The 24,758-nt window shown below is 43.0% G+C and overlaps 3 protein-coding genes across 6 annotated transcripts; 2 read left to right on the forward strand and 1 right to left on the reverse strand.

Annotated features, from left to right (window-relative positions):
* The first annotated feature begins 788 nt into the window (after nucleotides 1–788).
* Nucleotides 789–6,599, forward strand: LOC100835344 (carotene epsilon-monooxygenase, chloroplastic). The gene is made up of 11 exons (XM_003574246.4): nucleotides 789–1,400; nucleotides 2,091–2,387; nucleotides 2,512–2,709; nucleotides 3,679–3,780; nucleotides 3,898–4,038; nucleotides 4,109–4,216; nucleotides 4,675–4,757; nucleotides 4,887–5,049; nucleotides 5,882–5,940; nucleotides 6,123–6,209; nucleotides 6,307–6,599. The coding sequence occupies exons 1-10, from the start codon at nucleotides 912–914 to the stop codon at nucleotides 6,133–6,135; spliced, it is 1,653 nt and encodes a 550-aa protein (XP_003574294.1). The 5' UTR covers nucleotides 789–911; the 3' UTR covers nucleotides 6,136–6,209; nucleotides 6,307–6,599.
* A 5,067-nt stretch (nucleotides 6,600–11,666) lies between these two features.
* On the forward strand, nucleotides 11,667–13,904 carry LOC100844475 (RING-H2 finger protein ATL74). Its single transcript, XM_010236677.2, has 2 exons — nucleotides 11,667–12,478; nucleotides 13,394–13,904. Exon 1 carries the CDS (start codon nucleotides 11,769–11,771, stop codon nucleotides 12,420–12,422), a length of 654 nt encoding a protein of 217 aa, XP_010234979.1. The 5' UTR covers nucleotides 11,667–11,768; the 3' UTR covers nucleotides 12,423–12,478; nucleotides 13,394–13,904.
* Nucleotides 13,905–13,940: 36 nt separating this feature from the next.
* LOC100844786 (myosin-11) lies at nucleotides 13,941–24,646 on the reverse strand. 4 transcript variants are annotated; one of them, XM_014901562.2, is made up of 9 exons: nucleotides 24,320–24,646; nucleotides 22,959–23,156; nucleotides 22,729–22,851; nucleotides 21,985–22,022; nucleotides 21,622–21,787; nucleotides 16,598–20,875; nucleotides 16,339–16,478; nucleotides 15,287–15,546; nucleotides 13,941–14,257 (listed from the first exon to the last, which is right to left on the reverse strand). In XM_014901562.2, the coding sequence occupies exons 1-8, from the start codon at nucleotides 24,401–24,403 to the stop codon at nucleotides 15,342–15,344; spliced, it is 5,232 nt and encodes a 1,743-aa protein (XP_014757048.1). In that variant the 5' UTR covers nucleotides 24,404–24,646; the 3' UTR covers nucleotides 13,941–14,257; nucleotides 15,287–15,341. The 4 variants fall into 4 exon arrangements, with proteins under 4 accessions (XP_014757048.1, XP_010234978.2, XP_010234977.2 ...); XM_010236676.3 differs by having other exon boundaries at nucleotides 13,941–14,464; XM_010236675.3 differs by having other exon boundaries at nucleotides 13,941–14,469.
* Between the last annotated feature and the right edge of the window lie 112 nt (nucleotides 24,647–24,758).

Here is a 24,758-nt window from a genome sequence, read left to right on the forward strand (position 1 = left end):
TTGTAAATAGCAGCTGCTGCCCCATACGGACGATGGCCTGATGATAGAACATCCACAACTACAGAAGAATCCGAGTTAATCAGCACTCGCTGGCAGTTCGAAAGATTCGCCAGCTCCAATCCCACATGGATAGCATGAGCCTCCGCCGCTTCAGCGTCTGCAACAAAGTCCAGCTTCCAATTGATAGCTGAAACAAAGCTTCCAGTGTGGTCTCGGATGACAGCCCCCACCGTGCCACAGAGCGAATCAGCGTCAAACGAGGCATCAACGTTCAGTTTAACCCAATCGATTTGGGGTTTGCACCACACCACAGATTTTCGTTTGGCTTTCGAGGGTGCCGCGGCAATGAAGTTGGAGGAGAGAGCTCTGATCGACATGGCCGACTGACCTGCAGATTGCACAGCTTCCCCATGTACTGACTTTCTCAGGACCCCAGCAGGAAGTCAAGGGCCGCCGAACCTGCCCGATCAGACTCGAATTGGCTACACTCAAGATGTTCCCAACCAAACAACCCCTTAGTCTTCTGCTCCTCCCGTGAGGACGCCTCTCACGCACGAACAAACGCAGATGGAAGGAAGGGTGCATCCGTACCTGGGCCACGTTTCATGGGCCAAGCGAGGGAGGGGTGGTAAGGCCTGCAGGTGTGTGTTAGCTTCCCCACGCTATCAGCGTGAGGGACATCCGGACATGGCAATAGCCCACAGGGCCCGTATCACTTCTCCTACTGTAAGCGTGCCAAAGCATTCAAAACTCACGCGCCCCGTACGCCGCCTGCTTACTAGCGGGACCCACCTCATCCTCTCCCTCCTCCTCTTCCCCGCGTCAACAACTCCCGGCTCCTCCCCCCTCCTCTCATCCCCGTTTCCCTGACCCCGGCAAACCCCAAACCCGACTCCGCGGCGGCCGGCGCGATGCCCGCCGCGGCGCTCGCCTTCGCTTCCACCTTCGCTCCGCCCCAGCCGTGGGTCCCACGGAGGCCGCATCCTCGCCACGCCCGCCTCCGTCTGCCCCCTCCAAGGAGCGGCGGTGGCGACAACAACAAGCCCACCACCTCGTGGGTCAGTCCCGACTGGCTCACGTCGCTGTCCCGCTCGCTGGTCGGCAGGGGAGGCGGCGGTGGAGACGGCTCGGGGATCCCCGTCGCGTCCGCCAAGCTCGACGACGTGCGGGACCTCCTCGGGGGCGCGCTCTTCCTCCCGCTCTTCAAGTGGTTCCGCGAGGAAGGGCCCGTCTACCGCCTCGCTGCGGGTCCGCGCGACTTCGTAATCGTCAGCGACCCCGCAGTCGCCAAGCACGTCCTCCGCGGGTACGGCACGCGGTACGAGAAGGGGCTCGTCGCCGAGGTCTCCGAGTTCCTGTTTGGCTCCGGGTTCGCCATCGCCGAGGGAGCGCTCTGGACGGTGCTCTCTCTCTCTCTCTCTCTCTCTCTCTCTCTCTCTCGTTTCGACCTCAAAATTGGTGGTGTTTCTGAGCGACTGGGGTAGTGGATGGTCGTGATTATATTGTTCTGTGAAGTGTCGGAGAAATTGCATAAATATCTAGTACTCTCTCCGATCATAAATTCTTGTCGTTTTAGTACAAATTTGAACTAAAACAATGACAAGAATTTAGAATTGGAGGAATAATACGGAATAGTATTGTTTTTGTGCATGTTTTCGGGATTTGGTGATGAATTGTTATGAGGTACTCAACTGAGGTTCCCGAAGTGAAGTGTAAGACACACGGGAAATTTGCTTCGTTCGAAGCAACAATTTACCAAATCGTATACCGGTTGTGATATTTTGTATGATCAAGATTACTTTTGGGTGTATAGAACAAGACTCATAACTGTAGTGGATCTAACAGAACATGACTCAATCTGACTTGTTTTCTTCATTGTTATACCATTTGTGAATTATACCCTATTAGACTTCACTGAAACTCAGAACTCAGGTTGATGTTTGTGCATTCTGAAGGCGTACTGTATCTAATCACATGAATTGCATTTGAAGTTTTCTTTCCCTCCCTCCCTTTGTTCGACCCCTTACCTTTTAGTATGCTTTATCATTTATACTTTCTTCAACTGACTAGTAATTTGTCATCTATTTTAGGTGAGACGAAGAGCAGTTGTACCATCTTTACACAAAAGATTTATCTCAGTGATGGTTGAAAAAGTATTTTGTAAATGTGCTGAGAGATTAGTGGAGAAACTCGAAACATATGCTTTGAGTAGTGAACCTGTTAATATGGAAGCAAGGTTTTCTCAAATGACTTTAGATGTGATTGGTTTGTCCTTGTTCAACTACAATTTTGATTCCCTCACATCAGATAGTCCTGTTATTGATGCTGTTTATACTGCACTCAAAGAAGCAGAGGCTCGCTCAACAGATCTTTTACCATACTGGCAGGTAGGTTCTTTCATCATGTTACATTTCAAATTTTGAACTCTGATTGACTTTGACCTAGCTAACTTGCAGAAGCGAAAATTCCATGACTGATATCTGAGGCCATCCTTTTTTTTATTTTTGACAGATTGATTTACTGCGCAAGATAGTTCCTAGACAGATAAAAGCAGAAAAGGCAGTTAACATAATAAGGAATACCGTTGAAGAACTGATTACGAAGTGCAAGACAATTGTAGATGCTGAAAATGAACAGATTGAGGGTGATGAATATGTAAACGAGGCAGATCCTAGCATCTTGCGCTTTTTACTTGCGAGCCGTGAAGAGGTACTTTAGCCTATCCTGAGCTATAACTTTTATGAGAAGTACCTATTTTCTCCCCAACTGATTTTCTACTGGGTAGGAAAGTACTCTCTCATTTCATATAAATCCTCGACTTTAGTCTTATTTTTATCATCTCAAGGGTTTCACCCTTAGCTTGTGATGGCATCTTTCATTATCCATTTATCTTTGATGTAGTTGATTTTTTGTTAAAATCAGCGGTTGAACCATATCATGCATTGAGTGTCCAGCTGATCAAACTTGCTAGTATCAGTTCAAATGAATGATATCATAGAGAAAATGGGTTTGTTTGTGAATACAATTCTTGACATTCTATCGCAGGTTGAGATATCTACACAAAGCAAATGGATATATTTACAGTGGACCATATTATTTTTTGCCTTTGATTTATTTTTAATTCAAAACTTCATTCAATGTGTCCAGCGAAATGAAGTCTTATTCCTAATTTAAGTACTTCTGCTGTCTTATTCCTAATTCCAAGTTAGCAGAGCAAAATGATGTTTACCTGATACAAGTGGTCCCACCTGTGGCACTTGTTCAGTGCTTATTGCTACGAGCATTTCCTTCTCCTTTTCCTACCAATTTCTGAAGAACTTGTGACAGAAGACAGAAAAATAATTCCATGTGAAGTTATTCCTTTCCTGTTGTCGACTCAGTTCACTTTTGGCTGAATTTTGACAAATGTAAAACACTTTATATGCTTCTGTGCTAAGCCAGCTGTGCTGTATTTGCATGCAATATTTACTATATGTTGCTCTGTTTCACCATATATGTTACTCCCTCCGATCCATATTAGTTGTCGAAATATTACATGTATCTAGACGCTGTTTAAGCATAAATACATCCATATTTATGCAAATTTGAGACAATTAATATGGATCGGAGGGAGTACATACACTTTCCTTGCTGTCTGTTTAGTGCTTTAACTATCATGCTTTTCTTTATATGGCTCAGGTCAACAGTTCGCAGTTACGTGATGATCTGTTGTCAATGTTAGTTGCTGGTCATGAAACAACAGGTTCTGTCCTGACATGGACTGTTTATCTTCTGAGTAAGGTACTCCTTTCTATCTTAGACAAATGATGTATCAAGTCAAGTCATAAATGAGAAACAACAAATTACTTAAATTATCACTTTAATATTTGTTGACTGCTCAGTATTACACTGCTGAAGGATCCAGCAGCGCTAAGGAGAGCTCAGGATGAGGTAGATCGTGTTCTACAAGGTAGACTCCCCAGATATGAAGATGTAAAAGAGCTGAAGTACTTGATGCGCTGTATAAATGAGTCTATGAGGCTATACCCACACCCCCCTGTACATTCCTTGTGCTTCAGACAAGCAACTTCAGAAGTAGTTTTGGTTACTAAAGAAAATTTATTAACAGGTGCTGATACGGCGTGCAATAGTTGATGATGTTCTTCCTGGAAACTACAAGGTTAAGGCAGGTCAAGATATAATGATTTCAGTGTACAATATACACAGATCACCTGAGGTATATTTTTCCATCTGAATATCAGATCACGTTGCTCTGCTTACTGATATTTTTTAAGCTCTTCAGATAAACTATTTTGCATGCTGAAATATGGCATATTGATGGCTAGCTTACTGACGAATAGTACATAATTTTTTTACTAGAAAATCGTAGGGTCACTCAGCTATGTGCAAACCACGACCCACTAGTTAAATAGGTTATTGTATGTGGGAGTAGAGCTTTCATGCATTCTAAACAGACGATATTATGGAATTATGTCCAATTTCCACAACATAATGACAACATACTCAGGGAAATTTCTTATCACACAATGTCGGAGCTTGAAGTATTCTGCACACTGCAGATCCTTTGCCCATATAAAATTGTTATCCCCTGTTAGCAATGTCTTAGCATGAATAAATGCATACCATTCCAATATTTTATCATTGCAATCTTCATCTTTTTTTCCTGTTGCAAAGGTATGGGACAGAGCGGATGAATTTGTTCCAGAGAGATTTGATCTGGAGGGACCAGTTCCAAATGAGTCAAACACTGATTTCAGGTCACAATATCGTGTTACTTTATATGGTCCATCTACATTTTATTTGTGAAAAAATTGATCAAACTAATTTTTATCACCTGACCAAATATGATTAAATTATACTCTGCTCCCATCACCACTGTTTGCCAGGTTTGTCCCTTTCAGCGGAGGTCCTCGAAAATGTGTTGGAGATCAGTTTGCTCTTTTAGAAGCAATTGTGGCACTTGCAGTTGTCTTGCAGAAGATTGACATTCAGCTTGTGGCTGATCAAGAAATCAACATGACCACTGGGGCCACGATTCATACAACCAATGTAAGAGAGCATGTTAGACATATTATATTATCCTATTTTTGCATTGTCATATTCATTATCAAGTTGCTTTCAATCTGTAAAATAAACATAGAAACTACTATGACAAAATCTGCAGTACTTGGAGGTAGACTATGCGAGATTCCAGAGGAGATGATTCTATTCACCATGGTCTTGGTTTATGAGTGTCTAGATTAGTTATAGACCAGTTGAAGTTTCCCAGATTATATTCATCTCATCACCAACCTGCAGATGGCTCAAAAGCTTGTATTTTGAATATTAGAATTAGAAGTAAATTGAGATGAAAGTCGGAAAGTCGAGTGAAGTACTACCTCTGTTCCTTTTTATAAGATGTTCTAGTTTTTTCCTAAGTTAAATTCTTAAAGTTTGACCGAGTTTATACAAAAATTTACCAACATCTATAACTCGAAATTAGCTTTATTAAATCCTCCATGATAATTATCTTCATATTGTACTTAATTTTCTATTGCAGATATTATTGGTACATGTTTCTATAAACTTGGTCAAACTTTAAAAAGTTTGACTTCAGACAAAGCTAAAACATCTTATAAAAAGGAACGGAGGAAGTAACATTCGTTAGCCCTTTTGCTAACAAAGAATAAGGATGAAAGCAGCACTATACGTTCTGAAATCACGTGACTATGTTAAACCACAGCTGTTGTAGTCATCCTTACTGTCTTGTGATTACTTGAATCAGCAGCCACAGTGCTGATAGCATGTTTCAATTGATATCAAGCTTCATTTCATTTCCTTTTTGGTTTGTTCCATTTTCTATTTCAGATGAGATTATACTTACTTTGTCTCTTTCCTCCAGGGCTTGTATATGAATGTTAGTCTGCGTAGAGTTGAGCAGGAACCTGAGTTAGCACTGAGGTAAAATGTATATTTATTTGTTTAACATCATCACTACACCGGCTAACAGATGTCACAGAACTACAGATTGTCAAGATCCCCCCTCTTTCTAGTTTTCTTTAGTACTACTAGCCTTTACAGTTTAACAAGATTACCCGCATGCATTCTTTGACTAGTTAGCATTTTTCTTATCATTCCTGCAGTGACTCGCGATAGATGAAATAACTTTTAACCAGATAAGCAAAACAGGGTGAGATCAGTACATGCAGCGGTTACAGAATTCCCAATATGTGAGATGCTTCTGCAGCTCAATTTCAACTGTTTGAGATCTTCCCTTCTCCGGATGTTTCTATGCGTCTAAAACTTCTCCTTTTGGATCTTCAACAGGTTGTAGGTATATCGTCTGGCTTACAGATTCTGAAAACTGTAAAGAAATGGATCACTTGCTTGTTGATCTTTCCAGTTGCAGAGGAGATTCTGAAAACTGTAAAGAAATGGATCACTTGCTTTTGGTGCAACCAATGTGCGTTAGCACCACCACTATAATTTTTTTGTCGCATTGACCCAATATGTACCTATCACACCCTAAAATTTCAAACTTGGAAATATACACATTGAGTTAAAAAAAAACAGACAAATTTTGCTGTGAGTCCAAGAGAGAAATGATATTTTGTCATGAATAGTAGCACTGTAGTAGACGTTTGGGTCCCGGTGAGCCAGGTATTTTTCTAAATCATAGCTATTTTTTTTTATGTTTTTCCAGTATAAATGCAGATGCATACTACGTGCATGTAAATTTCGTCAAGAAAACCTTAAATTCTGACTTGACTTGTGCAAAAACCACAATATTTGTATATCTAGAATACTAAGAGTACATGTTTTCTTTTTGTGGGGACCATGCATCTATTGACCCCACAACTTATACATGGCTTCGCCACCGACGGCCTCTCTGTACCATAGGTGTGGTACAGAGAAGTTAAAAAATTGAGTGAGGGGGATTTTGCCCCTAATATCATATGCATTAAGTATTTATTTAGATTTAACTCCTAATGACTTTTATCTAAATAAGATCTCATTTACTATGTATTCTGAGAGAAAATTACAAGTTGTCTTGATTTCGGTACTAAGAGCGGATTCTATATTGCTATCTCCTTTTCATAAAGAATGTCGCGCACACATTTCAATTTCAGGGTCAAATTTTGACTAACCTTAGACCAATAATATGTAGATTATATGTTATAAATTTTATACCATTGGAATTTTTTTAAATATGAGTCCAGTGATGTTATAAATTCTATATATTTTTTTGTAGCACGTAATTCTCAAATCATTAGTCTGATTGTTGGTTAAAGTTCTCAAAATATGTGCGACATTATTTGTGAAAATGAGAGAGTGTGATACAGTGTCTCTCCTTTCTTCATTAAACACGGACACGGTGCCAGGTTATACTTTTGCATAATACTCCATTTGTTTCTTGAAAGAGCGCATATTAGCTTTCATGAAGATAAGATTTTGACTAAGAATTACTCTATTAATACGTGGCTTGTGAGATATGAGACCACAAGTATTATAAAATACTTTTGATAACGAATCTAATGATACTAATTTCATGCCATATAAATCACCTCTTAAGATAGTAATTTGTGGTCAAAATTTTGTCATAATGAAATCTAATATGCTCTGTTTCAAGGAACGGAGGGTGCCCTTTGAAGAACGCCTCGTCACGCGTCATGGATACGGGAGGAAAACAAAGCTTTTGCCTCTTGCTTAAAGGTTTTGAAAAATTATAAAAATGTTCATGGAAACAGCGTGTGCAGTGACATGTGTAAAAAAAAATTCCAATGCGTACGTGCAAAAAATTGCAGGACACAACTAGTCACTGCAACGGGATTTTTGAAATTTTGCATGTAAACAAGGCATGCAGTTCACGTGAACATGTTAGGAATTGTGCCATCTTTACGACCTATTTTCTCCGTTTCATAATTCTTGTCGAAATATTACATGTATCTAGACGCTTTTTAGAAACAAACAGATATATCCATTTTTAGGCAAATTTAAGACAAAAATTATGAATCGGAGGGAGTACAATTCGTGTTCTTCCGTGGAAGATCGTCTGGCAAACAGAGTACATGCGAAAATGAAGATTTGTGCATGCATGGGAACTGGTTGTTGGCGGTCTAACGACTACAGGTATCAAGCTTAGTTGACATTTCAATTTACGGAAATTATAACGAACTAACGTTCGCTCGGTGGTTTGCTAGCGCGACGCACTGCCTCTTCCCTTTCTCCTCGCGCGACGCATCGTTTCTGCCCGTGCATCCAACGCCGCCGTCCACGCTATGCCGCGGGCAGTCCCCGCCGCCGCGCGCCACCCCCGTCGCCGCCGCAAGCCAGCTCCGCCTCTGCGCGCGGCCGCGAGCCGCCGCCGCCGGGCGCCTTCACTGCTTCCTCGCCCCCGCCCCGCCGCCGCCGCGTGTCTTCACTTCCTCCGCGCGCCACCGCGAGACGCCGCACCAGCCCCGCTTCCGTCACAGCAGTCCCCGCCGCCGCACGCTGGCCCAGTCTCCCTGCGCCGCCGCAAGCCAGCCCCGCCTCTGCGCGCTGCCGCGAGCCGCCGACGCCGGGCGCCTTCACTGCTTCCGCGCGCCCGCCCCGCCGCCGCCGCGTTTCTTCACTTCCTCCGCGCGCCACCGCGAGAAGCCGCCCCGCGGTCGCCGCGCACCAGCCCCGCGTCTGCGCGCTGCTGCGAGCCGCCGCGTGCCACACCGCACGCCGCGCGCTGCCCGCCTGCCCTCGTCGCCGCGCGCTGCCCTTGTCTCGCCACCACGAGCCGTCGCTCGTCGCCGCGCACTGCAGCAGTGGCCGGGGGAGGCACCGGAGAAGAAGGTTCTGGGCCTTCTGGCTAAGGCGGCCGACTCCAGGAGCCACGGGTCGGCGTCACCGATCTCGGCCTTGACGCGGAGCCAGCAGGGGAAATCCACATCGTCGTGGATGGCAGCGGAGAGGCGAAGTGTCGAGGGGCGAGGCTGTACGGGACGGAGAGCACGATGGCGGGGAGCTCGGTGGCAGCACAAAGGCAGGAGCCGAGGCAATTTATCTGCATCCAATGTGGCAATTTATCTGCATTAAGAGTGGCAATTTATCTGCATGAGATGTGGCAATTTAGCTCCATTACGGGCATCGATTTATCTGCATCAGGGGTGTCGATTTATCTGCATTAGGCGTGGCAATTATCTGCATTCGGGGTGACGATTTGTGTTTATTACAGAAAGAAAAGAGATATGTTTGTGTGTGGTTGTTTTAAATGGAGGTGGTAGCTCAATTTGGAGCGGAGGAGATGAGTGTGGCAGTGGTGGGTGCTACACATTTTTAACAAAATGGATGGACATAAATGGTTATTTATGTTAATTTGGGTATGGCAATTTGTGTGTATGATGTGTGGCAATTTGTGTTCATTAGGGGATGACAGTTTGTATACTCTAGGGGTAACAATTTGTATTTGTTAAGGGACGCCTGGATATAGGCTTTGTGTGAGGTCTTTATTTAAATGAATGTGGTATCTCGATTTGAAGTGAAGAAGATGCGAAATGCGATGATGCATGCTATACTTTTGACCGAAATATATGGTCATATGGTTATCGTGTTTGTTGGATACATCGATTTGCACTCAATAAGGTGGCAATTTGTATGTATTAGGGGACAACAAGGACATAGTATTTGTGTTGGGTCATTTTAAGTCGAGGTGGTAACTTAATTTGGAGTGAAACAGATACGGGATACGGTTGAGTGATAGATTATGATAGAAATGGATGTACATATTATTAGGAGGCGGTAATTCATGAGAACTAACATGACAAATATGTGAAGCTTTTTTTTGAACCGTGAAGTCTCGTGATCCATTCATGCCTCCACATACACTACTACAAAGCACAACATCTGTGATGGGTCATCAGTGACGGCCTTTCCCGCCCGTCACTGATGACCCTCATCAGTCACGGGCATACCATGCCCGTCATTGATAACATAACATCAGTGACGAGCATGCCCGTGCCCGTCACTGATGACCCCTTATCAGTGACGGGCATGGTATGTCCGTCACTGATAACACTTCATCAGTAACGGGCACGGGATGTCCGTTAGTAATGGTCCAATTTAAAAATCTGCAAAATTCACAAAAATAAACATCAGTGGCGGGCCTTACAATTGCACCCGCCACTGATGTTCTCTAGATTCTCAGGAGTACTAAGAAGCACAGATCCGTGTGCCGTCATGCTATTGGCTGAGCAACAGAGGAACCGGATCCACGGGCCCACATCTCTCCCTGCCTCCCGATATTTTCTCCTGCCGCCCCCTGCCACCCCTCTGACGCCGGCCCCGCTTCCCTTGCCGGCCACCGATGACGGACAGGGCCGGATCCGGCAGCCCCCGTCCTCGCCCCATTGGATCCGGCCTTTCTCGGCCACCCAGCCGCCGGTAAACCCCCATTCCGGCATGGAGTCGACGGCGCGGTCAAGGAGTCGACGGCGCGGTCAAGGAGTCGACATGACGGTCATGGAGTTGACGGCGCCATCATGGAGTCGAAGATCTTCAGGTCGGTCTCTTACCCCTCTCGTTTCTCTCTTTCTGCAGCCCCGGTCTCCCCCTCACTCTCTCTTTTTCTAAACTCTGCAGTGGATTTTTAGTTCGTACTGTATGCAATTGGGACAAAAAAAATCATGGCTAGCATAATTATATGCTAGCCGTGAGCTTTTTTTTAATTACGCTAAAACATCATCAGTGTATGCGTTGCACATGAGTAACGGGCTGGCCGCCTTTCACTGATGTACCCCACATCAGTGACAGGTAGTTAGTGACGGGCAGCCTGCCCGTTACTGATAGCCATTTTCGACCGTTACTAATGAGCGTTTTTAGTAGTGATACAAAAGATATTGCACTCACACGTGAAACAAAATTAACATGACACAAGCTGATTATGCTGATGGAATCAACTGACGCTTAAGCATGTGCTGCTCGCATGCAACCTCATTCGCACGCTAGGCCAGCAGCGCGGCGTGCTCGCATGCAAACTCATATGCGCGCTAGGACTGCAGCGCGGCGTCGCGCCAAAGAGCTACAGCGCGGGCGTCGCGCGCTATTCCACTCCTTCAATTTAAGAGCCTGCGATGTGGTTTGGAGAGGAGGATGGGTATCATGCCATGATCATTTGTCCGAGCTCTACCCATGTATGGGAGGTGTAGGAGCTCCCGAGTCCGGAAGAGGGGCGACATAGGGAATTTGAGACCGGAGCGGTTGTTTAACACGACACACATTAGTTCGGGTGGTTTTGAGTTTCGTTTGCTAGTTTTCCGAAGAAACAGCGATGCTGGTCTTTCCGCTGTTATCCAGGATCACAACGGGCACTTCGTGCAGCGCTGCGCTGACGCCTTGATTGTGAGGTGTCAGGTGGTTGATAGGTCCAGGCTGGGACATGTCAATGTACTCATTGACGAATTGACCACCCTGACCGCTGGTTTGATTTAATCTTCAGAATTTGTGGCCCACGCCATGTATAAGAAAAAAATATTACTATTCTCCAAAACACAATAATGAATTATCGACATATATGGATACATTCTAATTATTGTTTGAATAAAATAAACGGTTGTCAAATATTCGAAAGTTCAGTTCGCACAAGCAAAACATGCTAGCACGTCATAAACCAAACTCGCCTCGTGACCCCAAAAAAACGAGTAGCCACCTGTACGGCTGTACTATACTCCACATACGCGCGTAGAACGCCTCTGGCCTTCAACAACCACAGAGCGGAACCCCCGCGCGCGCACAAACACACACGCCGGCGCCGGAAACACATGGCCACGGCGTCGTCGCACGCGAGGCGCCTGGCGGCGCGCAACGAGGTGACCACGGCCACCCCGGCGGTCGGCCCAAGCCAAACGACCTCGGGGAGGGGCCCCGCGGCCCAGTTCGACCTCTCGTCGGGGGCTGCCACCGCCGTGGTGTTCCTCTCCATCGTGCTCTGCTTCATCCTGCTCTGCACCTACTGCCGCTGCGCCCGCCAGCGCGCGCGCGCCGGCCGCGCCGCCGCGGGATTCCCGACCGCCGCCTTCCTCCTCCGCCCCGCCGACGCCGCGTCCCTCCCCGTCGTGCCCTACGCCGGCGCCACGACGAAGGGGCAGGAGAGGGACTGCCCAGTCTGCCTCGAGGAATTTGGCGACGACGACGGCGTCAAGGTCGTCCCGGCGTGCGGCCACGTCTTCCACGCCGCCTGTATCGACCGGTGGCTCGGCGTGCGCAACTCCTGCCCCGTCTGTCGCTGCGCCGTCGTCTGCTACTGCGCCGCCGCTGGCGACGGCCGGGACGCGTCGGTGGCGGCCGGCGCCGGCGACGGAGACGACGACCAGGAGGTCGTCCTGGAGCGCGTGGTCGCGATGATCGAAGCGATAAGAGAGGAGCAGGCCGCCGCGAGGCGCGCGCAGGGGAGTGCCGCCGCCGGTGGGCGATGAGATGACGCGTGCATGCCTGGGTGTACAGGCAGTACAGCTACAGCTGACCTAACTGGGTAAGTTTTGTTTTGTACGGAGTAGCTTTGCTGGGACTGTGCAAAGATATACGGAGTAATTCACAATTTTTTTTTTGGTCCGTCCGTGTAAGGTTTTTTAACGCTAAATTACGTGTACATGTATAATCAATGTTCCGAAATGTGGTTACTGCTTCGTTGAAGAAATGTATACAGATTAGGCATGTTATTTCTGTAAGTCCATCAAATTGCATACCCTATCGGCCTATCCTTTTGGGTTTATTTCACCATGCTAGGTGCAGAAGAGGCACTAGCATCTAAAAATAATAATTAAAAAATAAGTCTTTAATGTTTGTTAAGATATCTTCATTTTTAAGAACTTGCCAAGATATTTGTTCATTGTGTAGTGGTTAATCATTCTGGAGAATATAATTAACAACCACCTTAGGTGGAGAAATTATAAAACAGCTAAGCTATATTCCCAACGATATCATACAATTCTACAGTTATAGAGACAGCAAATCAGAAATTCAGGAAGAAGTCTCCCCCTTGTTGGCAAAAGGGAGCACAAATCATTGACCCCGTCCTCACCTGACCCTTCAGATTAGAATAAGGTATTAATGGAGGCCAAGCTAACTTAGCGACCATTTGTTCTAATAGCTAATAGTACTGGATAGGGATTTGGTGGTTGCTTGAACGATATAACAAATCCAGTTATAGGATGTGCCAATTTGTCACTTGGGAAAACTGCAACCTGCTAGATAGCAACAAGTCGAATAGGAACATATCCAATTTGAGCCATCCCATTCGTATAAGATATTTTAGTTACTCCTACTAGCATATTGATTAGTAATTGTCGAGCCTCACAGCAGGTCAATATAGGAAGAGATATCTGATTCATTAATTATTTCAGTAAAAATAATGTTTTTTTAGTTTAACTGTTTGTCTACAATACAGGCAGAGCTGCAGAATTCACTTCAGTTCACAAGTCACGTTTCATGTTATAACCAAGAGCAGCATGTCAATGACTTCCAACATCAGATTATATCAGCTGATGCAAACAACCGCTGAAGCTGTGAGGGCGAAGGGAATCTGGAACACCATAACGCCTGAGAAATGCGGCCTGCTTAACACAATGTCTTGATCTGGAAAGAACCGGATGCAAACAATGCTGCTGCTACAGGAAAATGGCTACCTTTTTTTAATAGGAAAGTGGCTACCTGATTAACACTTCCCCAGGTTCCACTCCATGAACAACATCGCAGGTGGACTGAATCAGCTGTTTTCTTCAATGATGATGACCTTATTGCCAGTAGTTTCATATTGTGCAATAACGCCATTTCTCTCCCCTCCTTGCTAATATAGATCTCTCGTGACCGTTGTACCGTTGTCCACTAATTTGTCGATGACTTCGGGCCGTTAAGATGAATTCATGAAAGCAATGCCAGATTGCTTATGTTTGAGAGAATACCATGTCTAAAGTAAGCGGAGAACAACAAAGTAATTAAAGGACTAAGTGGATACACTATATACACAGGAAAGAACATTAGTCTACAAAAGTATATCATGTGATGTGCTATACAATTCAATAAAATCAACTACGCTTATCAGCTGTTACGCAATTCATAATTTACAGTTATGCTGGTTCTGTGTAAAGGGAAGAGTGATGCATGTGGTCATATGGACTCATGATTTTAGGCTAACCCGAAAAACTACATATGCTTGCAATAACTAATAAAAGGTTGAAATCAAGCGTAGCAGGGTCTCCAAATTGCCGAGTGTGAAGGACCAACGTTCATGTCATCGCTTCGTCACTGAGACCTGATGAGTGAGAACCATGAGATCCTGTATTAAAGGTATTTTTTTGAGAGCTTCATTACAATACTTTACTGGGCAATACCCCTCTTCCAAACAGGGCCCAAATCTTCTTTTCTTTTGCCTAACAGTGCAGTTCAGCGAGCTTGCAGTTGGTCAGTTTTCACACATTGATTGTCTGCGAAATCTGGTAAGGTCCGACATTTTCAACATCTGTCCTGACAATTAGACAAGCATGTCATCACTGACGGTACTAACTCATCTACATGGCCAGAAGAGTACAAAGTTACCCGTGACTTCCTCAATGAAACATGGTGTTCTGCTATAAAAATATTCAAAGAAAGAGGGTTTTCTACCACTTCTTTAGTTTTGCTCTACTGATGAATTGTGTTAATCTGCTAAGGGAACCAGAGGAAACTTCTTCAATAAAAGAGGGTGTTCTGCCAAAAAAAATCAATGAAAGAGAGTTTTGTACCACTTAGTTTAGTTTTGTTGTAATGATCGATCGTGTTAATCTGCTAGGTGAACTGGAGGAATTTCTTTTCTCTTTCAGTAACTGACAGGTATAGCATGGCATCAAACAAACTATTCCTACAATTTCAAAAAAATAAATATCTTAAGTGTCCAATGGCCAATGTAATGAGTTGCTTAAATATGGATTCATGTAAGCAGCAGTCCCATGTCCTGTTGCTACACGAACAACTGGTAGGGGCACAATGAGGCATTGCACTGGTATACAGTTCATAAATTAATTGGAAACCCTCCATCTATGCCCTTGATAACTGTAGTTCAATGAATTGTGGGTCCCATCATCCATCTTTAGGTATCGATGTCACACATTTGCATTAATGTGTTCCTTTGAGTTTTATTGAACTAATCAACATTCTATAGTGTGAGTTTTCATTGCCACACTATCTAATGCATTTGACAACCTTCAATTGAACCCAAAACCTTTTATTTTTGCAATACACATCCAAGAAATCAAACTGCAATTGCATGTATTTGAAGGGGCAGGAGAATACATGGAGGAAGTACCTGCGCTATTCGGTCTGAACCTTATGGTTATGGTGCAGGGTTGCTCCTCGCCACTCTAGAACCATCGTCCCTTCTTTGCATTTGCATTTTTTAACTCCATCACTAATTCTTCCCGTTGAGCCTCTACTTCTGCATACTGCATGCTCACAGTGAGTAACCGTTCCTGCATGTCGTTTAGCTCTGACTCCAGTTGTGCTATCTTGCTGTTACCATTATTATCCATTTCATCTCTGTTACTAGATTGCCCCTCTTCCGTTGGACTGTGCAGGGTAAAAAGAGAGAATATGAACCTTTGAAAGGTAGCCCAACATCATTAATTTATGCCTTACAGCAAGACACATATGAAGCAAAAAAACTCCAGTGTACACATTATTTTGACCATGCTAATGGTATGATAAAGGTTATATATAAGTTACCAAATTACGGATGCATGAATCAAATGCGTCGTTGTTTCTTCAGTTTTTTTAAGCTCTCTTGCTTTTACTAGTTGGTTAATCCACTTTGACAACACTGCGTGTCGATTCTGGCCAAAGATTGAGATATAGTTCATCCAGATACTTAAGTGGTCTATATTGACTTAAGAATATAATGCCTATTTGGTTGTTTGTATACAATAGTTAGTTTCACACAGACCATCTCAGAGGGACATTGTTTATTTTTAATGCTTATGAAGTGACCAAGATGGGCTGCGGGTATGTTTGGATGGTGGCCAAAGTCTACCCTACCAAAAAAAATTGGATGGTAGCCAACTTTTTGGCAAGCCAATACCTCTTTGCCAACTCTAGTCATTTTGCTTGCCAACATTGGCCAACTCATGGGCAACCAAAACCTTCACCAAAATTTTGGCTAGCCAAATTTGGCATGGCAAGTTGGCCTCAAACCAAACAGCAGCTCTCAGAACATGGGTAGTTAACCAAGACTCCAGTACACGCCGCCTAGTGTAAAAATGTCTAATACATAATGACACACATTTTAGATGCGTGTTTGACAAAAGAATAGGTTTCCTAGTAAAAAAATATCAGAGGGACCAGGAACGTTATGAATGAGTTTACCTTTGCAGTTGTGCCCTGTACAATTTATTTTCCTCCAATGCTTCGGCAAGTCTAGTTTCCAGTAACTGTATCTTTGATTGAATGTCTGGATCCTCATTAACAGGAGTACTTCCATTACCATTAGCAACATCATCATTACCCTAAAGCAGTAAGGAAATAGTTCTGTGAGGAAGTGCAGATGGCTATAATATTTAAATCTACTTACCCCTGATTCAGTACAAATTCTGTACTAAACCAGGAAAAATTCTAAATGGCTCACCTGATTTATTATAAGCTTTTCTTGCATGGATTTGCTATGATTTTCATCACCAGCATCGTGCAAAGTACTCTGGAGATAGGAGAGTTTGTCTGTTAGCATGGCCTTTTGTGTCTTTACCTCTTCACATTCTTCAGACAATGACTGCAGGTGCTCTTCTAATTTCCCTTTTTCAAACTTAGCTTGCTCAAGGGAACTTTTTAGATTGAAAACTTCATCTTGGAGGCTTGTCATTTTGTTGACCTGGATTTTTAGTCCACAAATTTCTTCCATTATTTGCTGTTTCTCGTAATCACTGGATTTGTACCTCAATTCTAGTTCGTCTGAAGTTTTCCTTAGGCTTTCTTCATTGGATCTAGCAGCTTCCATCAATCCTCTCATATGCTCAACATCTGTTGTCAGCATTCCCTCATTCTGTTTAGATGCATTAAGTGAATCAGCCATGCCTTTAATTTTGGTTTTAGACTCCTTATGAAGGTCTTCCAATTGAGACTCATAATGTCTCATCTGAGCATTGGCATCTTCAAGATTAGCCTTGTCTGCTCGCAGGATGGAGACCTCATGTATGCTATCCAAGTCAGCACTTCCTCGCTCCCCGTCTGTTGAGGACACTTGTGCAGTAAGGCTCATGACCTCCCTCTCAAGATTCTTCACTTCAGCAATCTTTTCATTCTCAATCTTGTTTAAAAGGAAATGTGCACGAGTTATCCTTTCTTCGTGTTCCTTATGCTCCTGGAATATATTCTCCAGCTCTGCAAGCAAAGATTGTTCTTTTGAAGTTATCTCTTTCTGAAGTGAAGAAAGTTTTGCCTCCAGGAACTCCACTGTTTTGCAAAAATCCATCATCTTTCTTTTTGATTGATCTAATTCCTGCTCAAGCTGTGTAGAACGGCCATGTAATTCCAGCTTCTGCATCTTTAGGTCAGCTGTCAGAGTCTGAAGAGAATTGCATTCTTCAACGACACTATCAGCTGTGGCCTGTAATTTTGAGTTTGACCTTCTTAGAGCCTCTGAATCCTCTTGTACTTCTGACAATCTTCTTTGAGATTCTAAATATTTTTGCTTAAGTTCCAACATTTGAGATTCCATCTCTGCATGCTGCTGCTCTACTTTATCCTTAAGATTTGTGATAAGTGATCTAGAATTATCCATTTGTAGCTTAGTTGAGTCATTCTCACTTGTCAGAGAGGTCAGCTGTGCCTCCAGTTCAGATATGAACCTTGACAGCTCAATATTCTCATGTTCCAGCTTTGATACATGCAACTTTTGAGCTTCCATCTCTGCATACTGCTGTTCTACTTTATAATTAAGATTTATGACAAGTGATCCAGAATCATCCATTTGTAACTTAGTTGACTCATTTTCACTTGTCAAAGAAGTCAGTTGTGCCTCCAGTTCAGATATAACCTTTGATAGCTCAATATTCTCATGTTCCAGCTTTGATAGATGCAACTTTTGAGCTTCCATCTCTGCTTGCTGCTGTTCTACTTTATCCTTAAGATTTGTGATGAGTGATCCAGAATCATCCATTTGTAACTTAGTTGACTCATTTTCACTCGTCAGAGAAGTAAGTTGTGCCTCGAGTTCAGATATCAACTTTGATAGCTCAATATTCTCATGTGCCAGCTTTGATACATGCAACTTTTGAGCTTCCATCTCTGCTTGCTGCTGTTCTACTTTATCCTTAATATTTGTGCTAAGTGATCCAGAATTATCCATTTGTAGTTTAGTTGGCTCATTTTCACTTGTCAGAGAAGTCAACTGTGCCTCCAGTTCAGATATCAACTTTGATAGCTCAATGTTCTCGTGCTCAAGCTTTGATACAAGCAATTTTTGAGCTTCCATCTCTGCTTGCTGCTGTTCTACTTGATCCTTAAGATTTGTGACAAGTGATCCAGAATCATCCAGTTGTTTACTTGACTCATTTTCACTCGTCAAAGAAGTCAGCCGTGCTTCCAGTTCAGATATCAACTTTGATAGCTCAATGTTCTCGTGCTCCAGCTTTGATACAAGCAATTTTTGAGCTTCCATCTCTGCTTGCTGCTGTTCTACTTGATCCTTAAGATTTGTGATAAGTGATCCAGAGTCATCCATTTCTTTATTTGACTCATTTTCACTTGTCATAGAAGTCAGCTGTGCCTCCAGTTCAGATATCAATTTTGATAGCTCAATGTTCTCATGCTCCAACTTTGATGCGTGCAATTTTTGAGCTTCCATCTCTGCTTGCTGCTGTTCTACTTTGTCCTTAAGATTTGTGATAAGTGATCTAGAATCATCCATTTGTAACTTAGTTGACTCATTTTCATTTGTCAGAGAAGTTAGCTGCGCCTCCAGTTCAGATATGAAGTTTGCTAACTCAATATTCTCATCTTCCAACTTTGAGACATGCAACTTTTGAGCTTCCATCTCTGCTTGCTGTTGTTCTACTTTATCCTTAAGATTTGTGATAAGTGATCTAGAATCATCCATTTGTAGCTTAGTTGACTCAATTTCACTTGTCAGAGAAGTTAGTTGTGCCTCCATTTCAAATATGAACTCTGACAGCTCAACATTCTCATGTTCCAGCTTTGATACATGCAACTTTTGAGATCCCATCTCTGCTTGCTGTTGATCAACTTCATCCTTAAGATTTATGATGAGTGATCTATAATCATCCATTTGTAGCTTAGTTGACTCATTTTCACTTGTCAGAGAAGTCAGCTGTGCCTCCAGTTCAGATATGAACTCTGACAGCTCAATATTCTCATTTTCCAGCTTTGATACATGCGACTCTAGTCCGATTTTGGAGCTTTCAAGTTCACTAATCTTATTTTCAAGAACCTTATTGGCAGAAACATGGGAATCTAAACTGCTCGTAAGCACAATGAGATCTTCTCGCACCTCATCCAAGGATTTTAAAGTCATGCTACTTTCTTTAAGTGATGCTGCCAAACGTTCCTCCTCCAACTGATTCTTCTCCTTCTGGATATCAGAAATGATGTTCTCCATTTCTTTTGCAGAATGTAGCAAACCCTCAATCTCCTGTTCTTTCAGCAGAACACTATGCTTCATCAAATCTAAGTCAGTTTCAGTATCATCAGGTTCTCCACTTCCCAATTGGTCACGTCTTGCACTACCCGATTCCAGTCCCTCCAGCTCAGTGGCATGGAAAAGCTTTTCTCTCATCTCAGACAATTCAAGTGTTCTCTCTTTTAACTCCTCTTGGCTTTTCTGGAAATTCTCTTCTAGCCCATTGAACTCAGTCCTAAAATTCAGCAGATTCAGCTCAAGGTCAGCACATTTTCTCTCCAGGTCTTTTACATTAGATGTTGATCTCTCTACACTGGACATCTCCTCACTGTTAGAAATGCAGGGATCCTCTCCTTTTCCTACCCCATTTACTTCTTTCAACTTGTATATAAGCTTCAAATTTTCCTCAGTTAATTCAGAAAATTCATTCTCAAGCTCCTGTATTTTGACCTTCAAAAAATCATTCTCCTTTTCCAATTCAAGATAAATTGCATCAGGACGTGCACCATCGACTTTTTCTATATTGAGAATACGATCCAACTTCTCCCTCAAAAATGTGATTTCATCTTCTTTTAGTGACAGCATTCTAGCCAATTCTGCAGCTTCTTGAACTGTCAAATCACTTTTGGAGACCTCATGATCAACCACGTCGTTCATGTGGGGAACTTTTGACATTTCCACTCTCTGTATTTCTATTGTTTCCTCCAGTTCTTGAAGAATAGAAACAAGCTCTATGTTGGCCTCTTGGGTTTTGCTCAGTTGGGCTGTTAAGTTTGCATTTGATAGTTTCAGAAACTGCACCTCGTCTATAACTTCATTCTGGAGAACTATCGCACCCCCAGATTTTGGAGTTCCTGCGATAGTTTGATGTGCCGTTACCTCCCCCAGAGATGATTTCAGTTCTTCCATTTCTTGTCTTAAGGAATCCTGTTCAGAATATGAAGCAGAAAGTTCGAGCGCTATCTCAGCCTGTTGCTTGGGTTTGTCAGCACACTCATTCTTCACTGTCTCAGTTTCGATTTTAAAATTGCCAGAATGTCTCTCCAACATTTTTTTGCCGTCTTCAGTTGTTTCTTCGGCGGTGTCGAGGATACTTCTGGATGAATCATCACCATGATCTGCATAATCATGGCTGGCATAACTAGCAGAGTCTTGCCTCCCCATGAGAGATCCCTCATTTGAGTTGTCCCTAGGAGACGGAACTTCTCTGTTTGTGGTGCCATCTCCAGAATTAGAATTTTGATGAGACTCTGGTGCTGAGAAACTTGCATCCTGAAATCACATATGCAGTCTGATTTATTTTTATACATCATTCAATTTATCATAACGCTATAGTTTTAATGAAAGAAAAATAAACACCTGCAATTAGATAATATTAAAAAAAAACTTGCAAGATGCGTGTTAATCGAGGCCAAGGGCACGAAACAACGGACTTGAAAAAAAATCCTCCATTCTTCACTTAGGACAGGTATTTACCAGTGGGTTAGAAAAGGAGCAGAAATACAAATGTTGATTCAATCTTTCATTTCATTTAAGTGGGGTCAGGGTGCACACTAACCATCAGGGTAGTACATGACAAAGAAGATCTTCAGAATCCACCTTTATCAGTATCAAACATAATATTAGTCAGAGCGAACATTTCTGACTAGAAATAATGAGATCCAAGAACAAGATAACTTATAGGCCAAGCCATCAATATGGAAGTGTTCTTTGAAAATGGAATAAAGTTATATATGTAAATTTGTAACTTGGTCAACGGTCATCCTTATGCACATTGGGCAGTGCCGAGTTTGTTTCAAAGATTTGAGAGCAGGCAGATTAAGCAGAACAAAGAAAAATGTCTTCTACTTCAGCTAAAACTCGCTTCTCATCACTAGACACAACTTCTCAAGCATGAACATGAGGAATTCAAACTGTTGAAGATATTTCCATGAGGACCAACAGTAATGGGTCTCCCACAACATAATATTTTCAAAAATAATTTAGGCACAAAAGAGTCTTTAACAAGGGCATCATACCCCATTTCCAGCTTCATCTTGGTAAACACTTCCTAAATGAATTTCTGATAAAGATTGAGCACTCTTGTTCAACATACTGTTAGAGCCGTCTGACTTTATGCCCATATCATCTTCGGTTGGACTACAGTCATCAAGACGAAGAGATAGTTCGTCCCATAATCGCCCACTGCATATAATGCCAAGGTGACAAATAGAAAGAACAGCTCTATAAGCAGTCAAGACACAAGAAATAGTAAAAGTTTAGGCCATCAAGTAGGGGACCACCAAAGTCCAAAGACAAAAGATGCAAATATTTGCAACTACCAGAGTAACAACAGGAATTACGGACACGTCAACATCGCCGTAAGAATATGGTTCAGTTACCTTGGTTTAGACCTTGCACCAAGACAACGAATTTTAAGCTGCAAAATAAGAAACAGTGGATATCATCATAAATTTTGACAACAATTTTGACCTAGAGAATTAGAGATAACTGGAAATTTCCTTAAACCACCATCCCGACAAGAGTCAAACCTGTGACCTCTTGTGTAACAAAAACATGTCAAAATCGTGCAGCTACCGCATGACAATATCGAAAGCCTTAGTATTTAGCATTATCCTTTTCTTTTATCTGACACATAGTTGTTGTTTGGTTGATTGCAAAAGACAAAATACCTCCCATACGTACAGAGAGATAATAAATTTGATACATAATTGATTTATGAGTTCCTCTGCTAACAGTTAAAATGATCAAATTATATGTGACCATTTTTCCTTCCTGGCTGTACAAAATGTGTACTGCTACTAATACTAGGTTATAAGCAGAGGGTGGCAGCCATAAACAGAAATATTATTAATAAAGCATCAGCACTTTGACAGGTATAAACGATGTAAGCAATTTCCAGACAAAGATACACATTTGTTGAATATGCACCAATCAACTGGCATAGGTTGCAGCTCAACAGAACAGCAAAGGTGTTTCAGGGAACTACCAACTACATGGTTCGGGTCAAAATAAGTATAAGTGTATAACTAGATGGACTAAAAGCGTGTAGGAAAGAGAGGATCATGAGTCATAAACCATCAGAATTCTTGTGGAGAAAATAGGTGTAGGTAATTGAAATCTACCTGTAAAACTGTGCCAGAATTGCACCTCTTCAACGGCAACGAGATAGCCGTCGAGTCTGATGAACTGAGATAGTTAGTCAAATTTAGGAAAACTTCCCCGAGAACAGCAGTTTTTGATGATCCCTGTAATGGGAGACGTATTTTCAGTAAAAAGAACAGTGAGTATAGTGCAGCAATGAAAATTTGATAGGAAGTAACTGAGAAAATATTCATGCTAGCAATAGCCATACCATGGAAACAACGATCTTGCACTGACGCTCGTGAAATTCTTTCGACACTTCATCTTGAGAAAACCACATTGGTACCAGGATGGATTTAGGCCATTGACAGATCCCATTAAGGGCAGCCGCTTTACTGGACTTGGCAATTGTTGTTCCATTGACCACTGAAATAATTTTAATGAGTAGCCTATCTGATACTACTGGTACCTGTTGAGCAAAGCATGAATCAGAAAATTCATCAACAGACACATGTAATCCATTTGCACCGGTATGATGTTTGCTTTGTATTCTATGCATTGCTGTGTGCTTCCTTGGTATTTTGAGGCATTTGCACATCACTGGTTGATGCTTAAGGATTTCCAACTCGATGTCTCACTGACAAAGTCAGGGACTTAAGGGGGCATAGCCTCTAAGCGCGTAGGGGCACATCAGGTCGATCCTGACTGGCTTGCAGCCCCCACAGCAGCAAGCTTACCACCAGAGACAACGGCGTGGCAAATCCTTAAGTGCCACTGAGCAAAGTAGCAAATTTTCCTGTTTTTCCTAATTAAGATGGTGTAATATCAAACCATCTTCTATGAAACTAGTTTAAACATCCCACTGTTTTCATTTGGACAAGCACTTAAGTGTGTCCCTCCTTGTTGTATACAAAAGGAACTCCTGCCACCTTCAGATGCCCCTTCCCCCCCAGTGTTAGGTGTCACGATGACAATTCTTTATCTTTATCTTTACCCTTATAAAGATCTGAGTTGGAAGGCCCAAGCATTTAAACAACTCAGGCAATACATATATATTTTTAAAATTCCATAGCAACACATGCATTTAGCTAGTAAGCTTAAATATGTTGAGTTTGCAAATAGTTCTCGAACACAATCTCCGAAACATAATCAGATGAACATTCCTTCTACAGCTGGCATTGTGTGCTCTTCCTGAATCAAAAATTATAACCAAACATGGATAAAATGAGGAAACTTCTCCCACTGTAGGATCGGAATGCACATATACATACGTCGATCTCCCTAAGCATGCATGTCAAAATCACACATTCAGAATGCTCAACCCAACGCCAATTACAAAACAGAAACTTAACGTGCCTACTCTCGAAATCAAATAACCAACCACTCATTCATATGGAAATATCACACGGAGGTTTCGAACTTTTGATACCATAAGCAAAGAGATTGGAAACGGTCGATCCTGCATAGAGATCCCTGGGGCAATGAATGAAATCCCCAACGCGTCCACTCTAGCAACCAAAACGCCAATCACACGAGCGAAGCACCAAAAAATTTCTCTTCTTCCAAATCGCTCGAAATGCAGTGGTACAATGCAATGCGAACAAAATAGGGCAAATACTCCAAACATTTCACCTTGACGGCGCGGAGGCCGGAGAACCTGAACTCCATTCGCTCGCCGTGCCCATCCTGCGAGAGGGCCAGTTTCAGCTTCGACATCCCGCCTCCCCTCCACGCCCGGCCGCGTCTGGAGACTCGTTCGCTCGCGCCGCCGAATCACCACCTAAGAGTGGCCCGGCCGGTCGCGCCTTCCCCGCCGCGGCACGGTGCGGATCATTTCGCTCGTCGACGGGACGCCGAGACGGGAGAGGAGGGAATGGATTGGGGGATTCGAGACGAGAAAACCATGGGAGGCGGCGAGGAGTTAGCGCCTGGTTTAGCAAAACGGGCCGGGAGCTTAACACGCGGCTCCTCATTTTGTTTTTGTTTTGCCGAGGAAAAATTGTACTGTCAGAAAAAATCGTTCCTCGTATGATATTCGTTCCCGTGGCTACGACGAGATCGTTGTGAACAG

Source organism: Brachypodium distachyon, chromosome 3 (genome assembly GCF_000005505.3).
Source record: "Brachypodium distachyon strain Bd21 chromosome 3, Brachypodium_distachyon_v3.0, whole genome shotgun sequence".
Taxonomy (NCBI): domain Eukaryota; kingdom Viridiplantae; phylum Streptophyta; class Magnoliopsida; order Poales; family Poaceae; genus Brachypodium; species Brachypodium distachyon.

Coding starts and splice junctions, on each gene's coding strand:
- LOC100835344 (XM_003574246.4), top strand. CDS start 912: ATGCCCGCCGCGGCGCTCGCCTTCGCTTCCACCTTCGCTCCGCCCCAG. Junction 1,401..2,090: donor CCGAGGGAGCGCTCTGGACG/GTGCTCTCTCTC, acceptor CATCTATTTTAG/GTGAGACGAAGAGCAGTTGT. Junction 4,039..4,108: donor GGCTATACCCACACCCCCCT/GTACATTCCTTG, acceptor ATTTATTAACAG/GTGCTGATACGGCGTGCAAT.
- LOC100844475 (XM_010236677.2), top strand. CDS start 11,769: ATGGCCACGGCGTCGTCGCACGCGAGGCGCCTGGCGGCGCGCAACGAG.
- LOC100844786 (XM_014901562.2), bottom strand. CDS start 24,403: ATGTCGAAGCTGAAACTGGCCCTCTCGCAGGATGGGCACGGCGAGCGA. Junction 22,023..22,728: donor ATTCTGGCACAGTTTTACAG/GTAGATTTCAAT, acceptor CTTATTTTGCAG/CTTAAAATTCGTTGTCTTGG. Junction 16,479..16,597: donor AAAAGCTTATAATAAATCAG/GTGAGCCATTTA, acceptor TTACTGCTTTAG/GGTAATGATGATGTTGCTAA.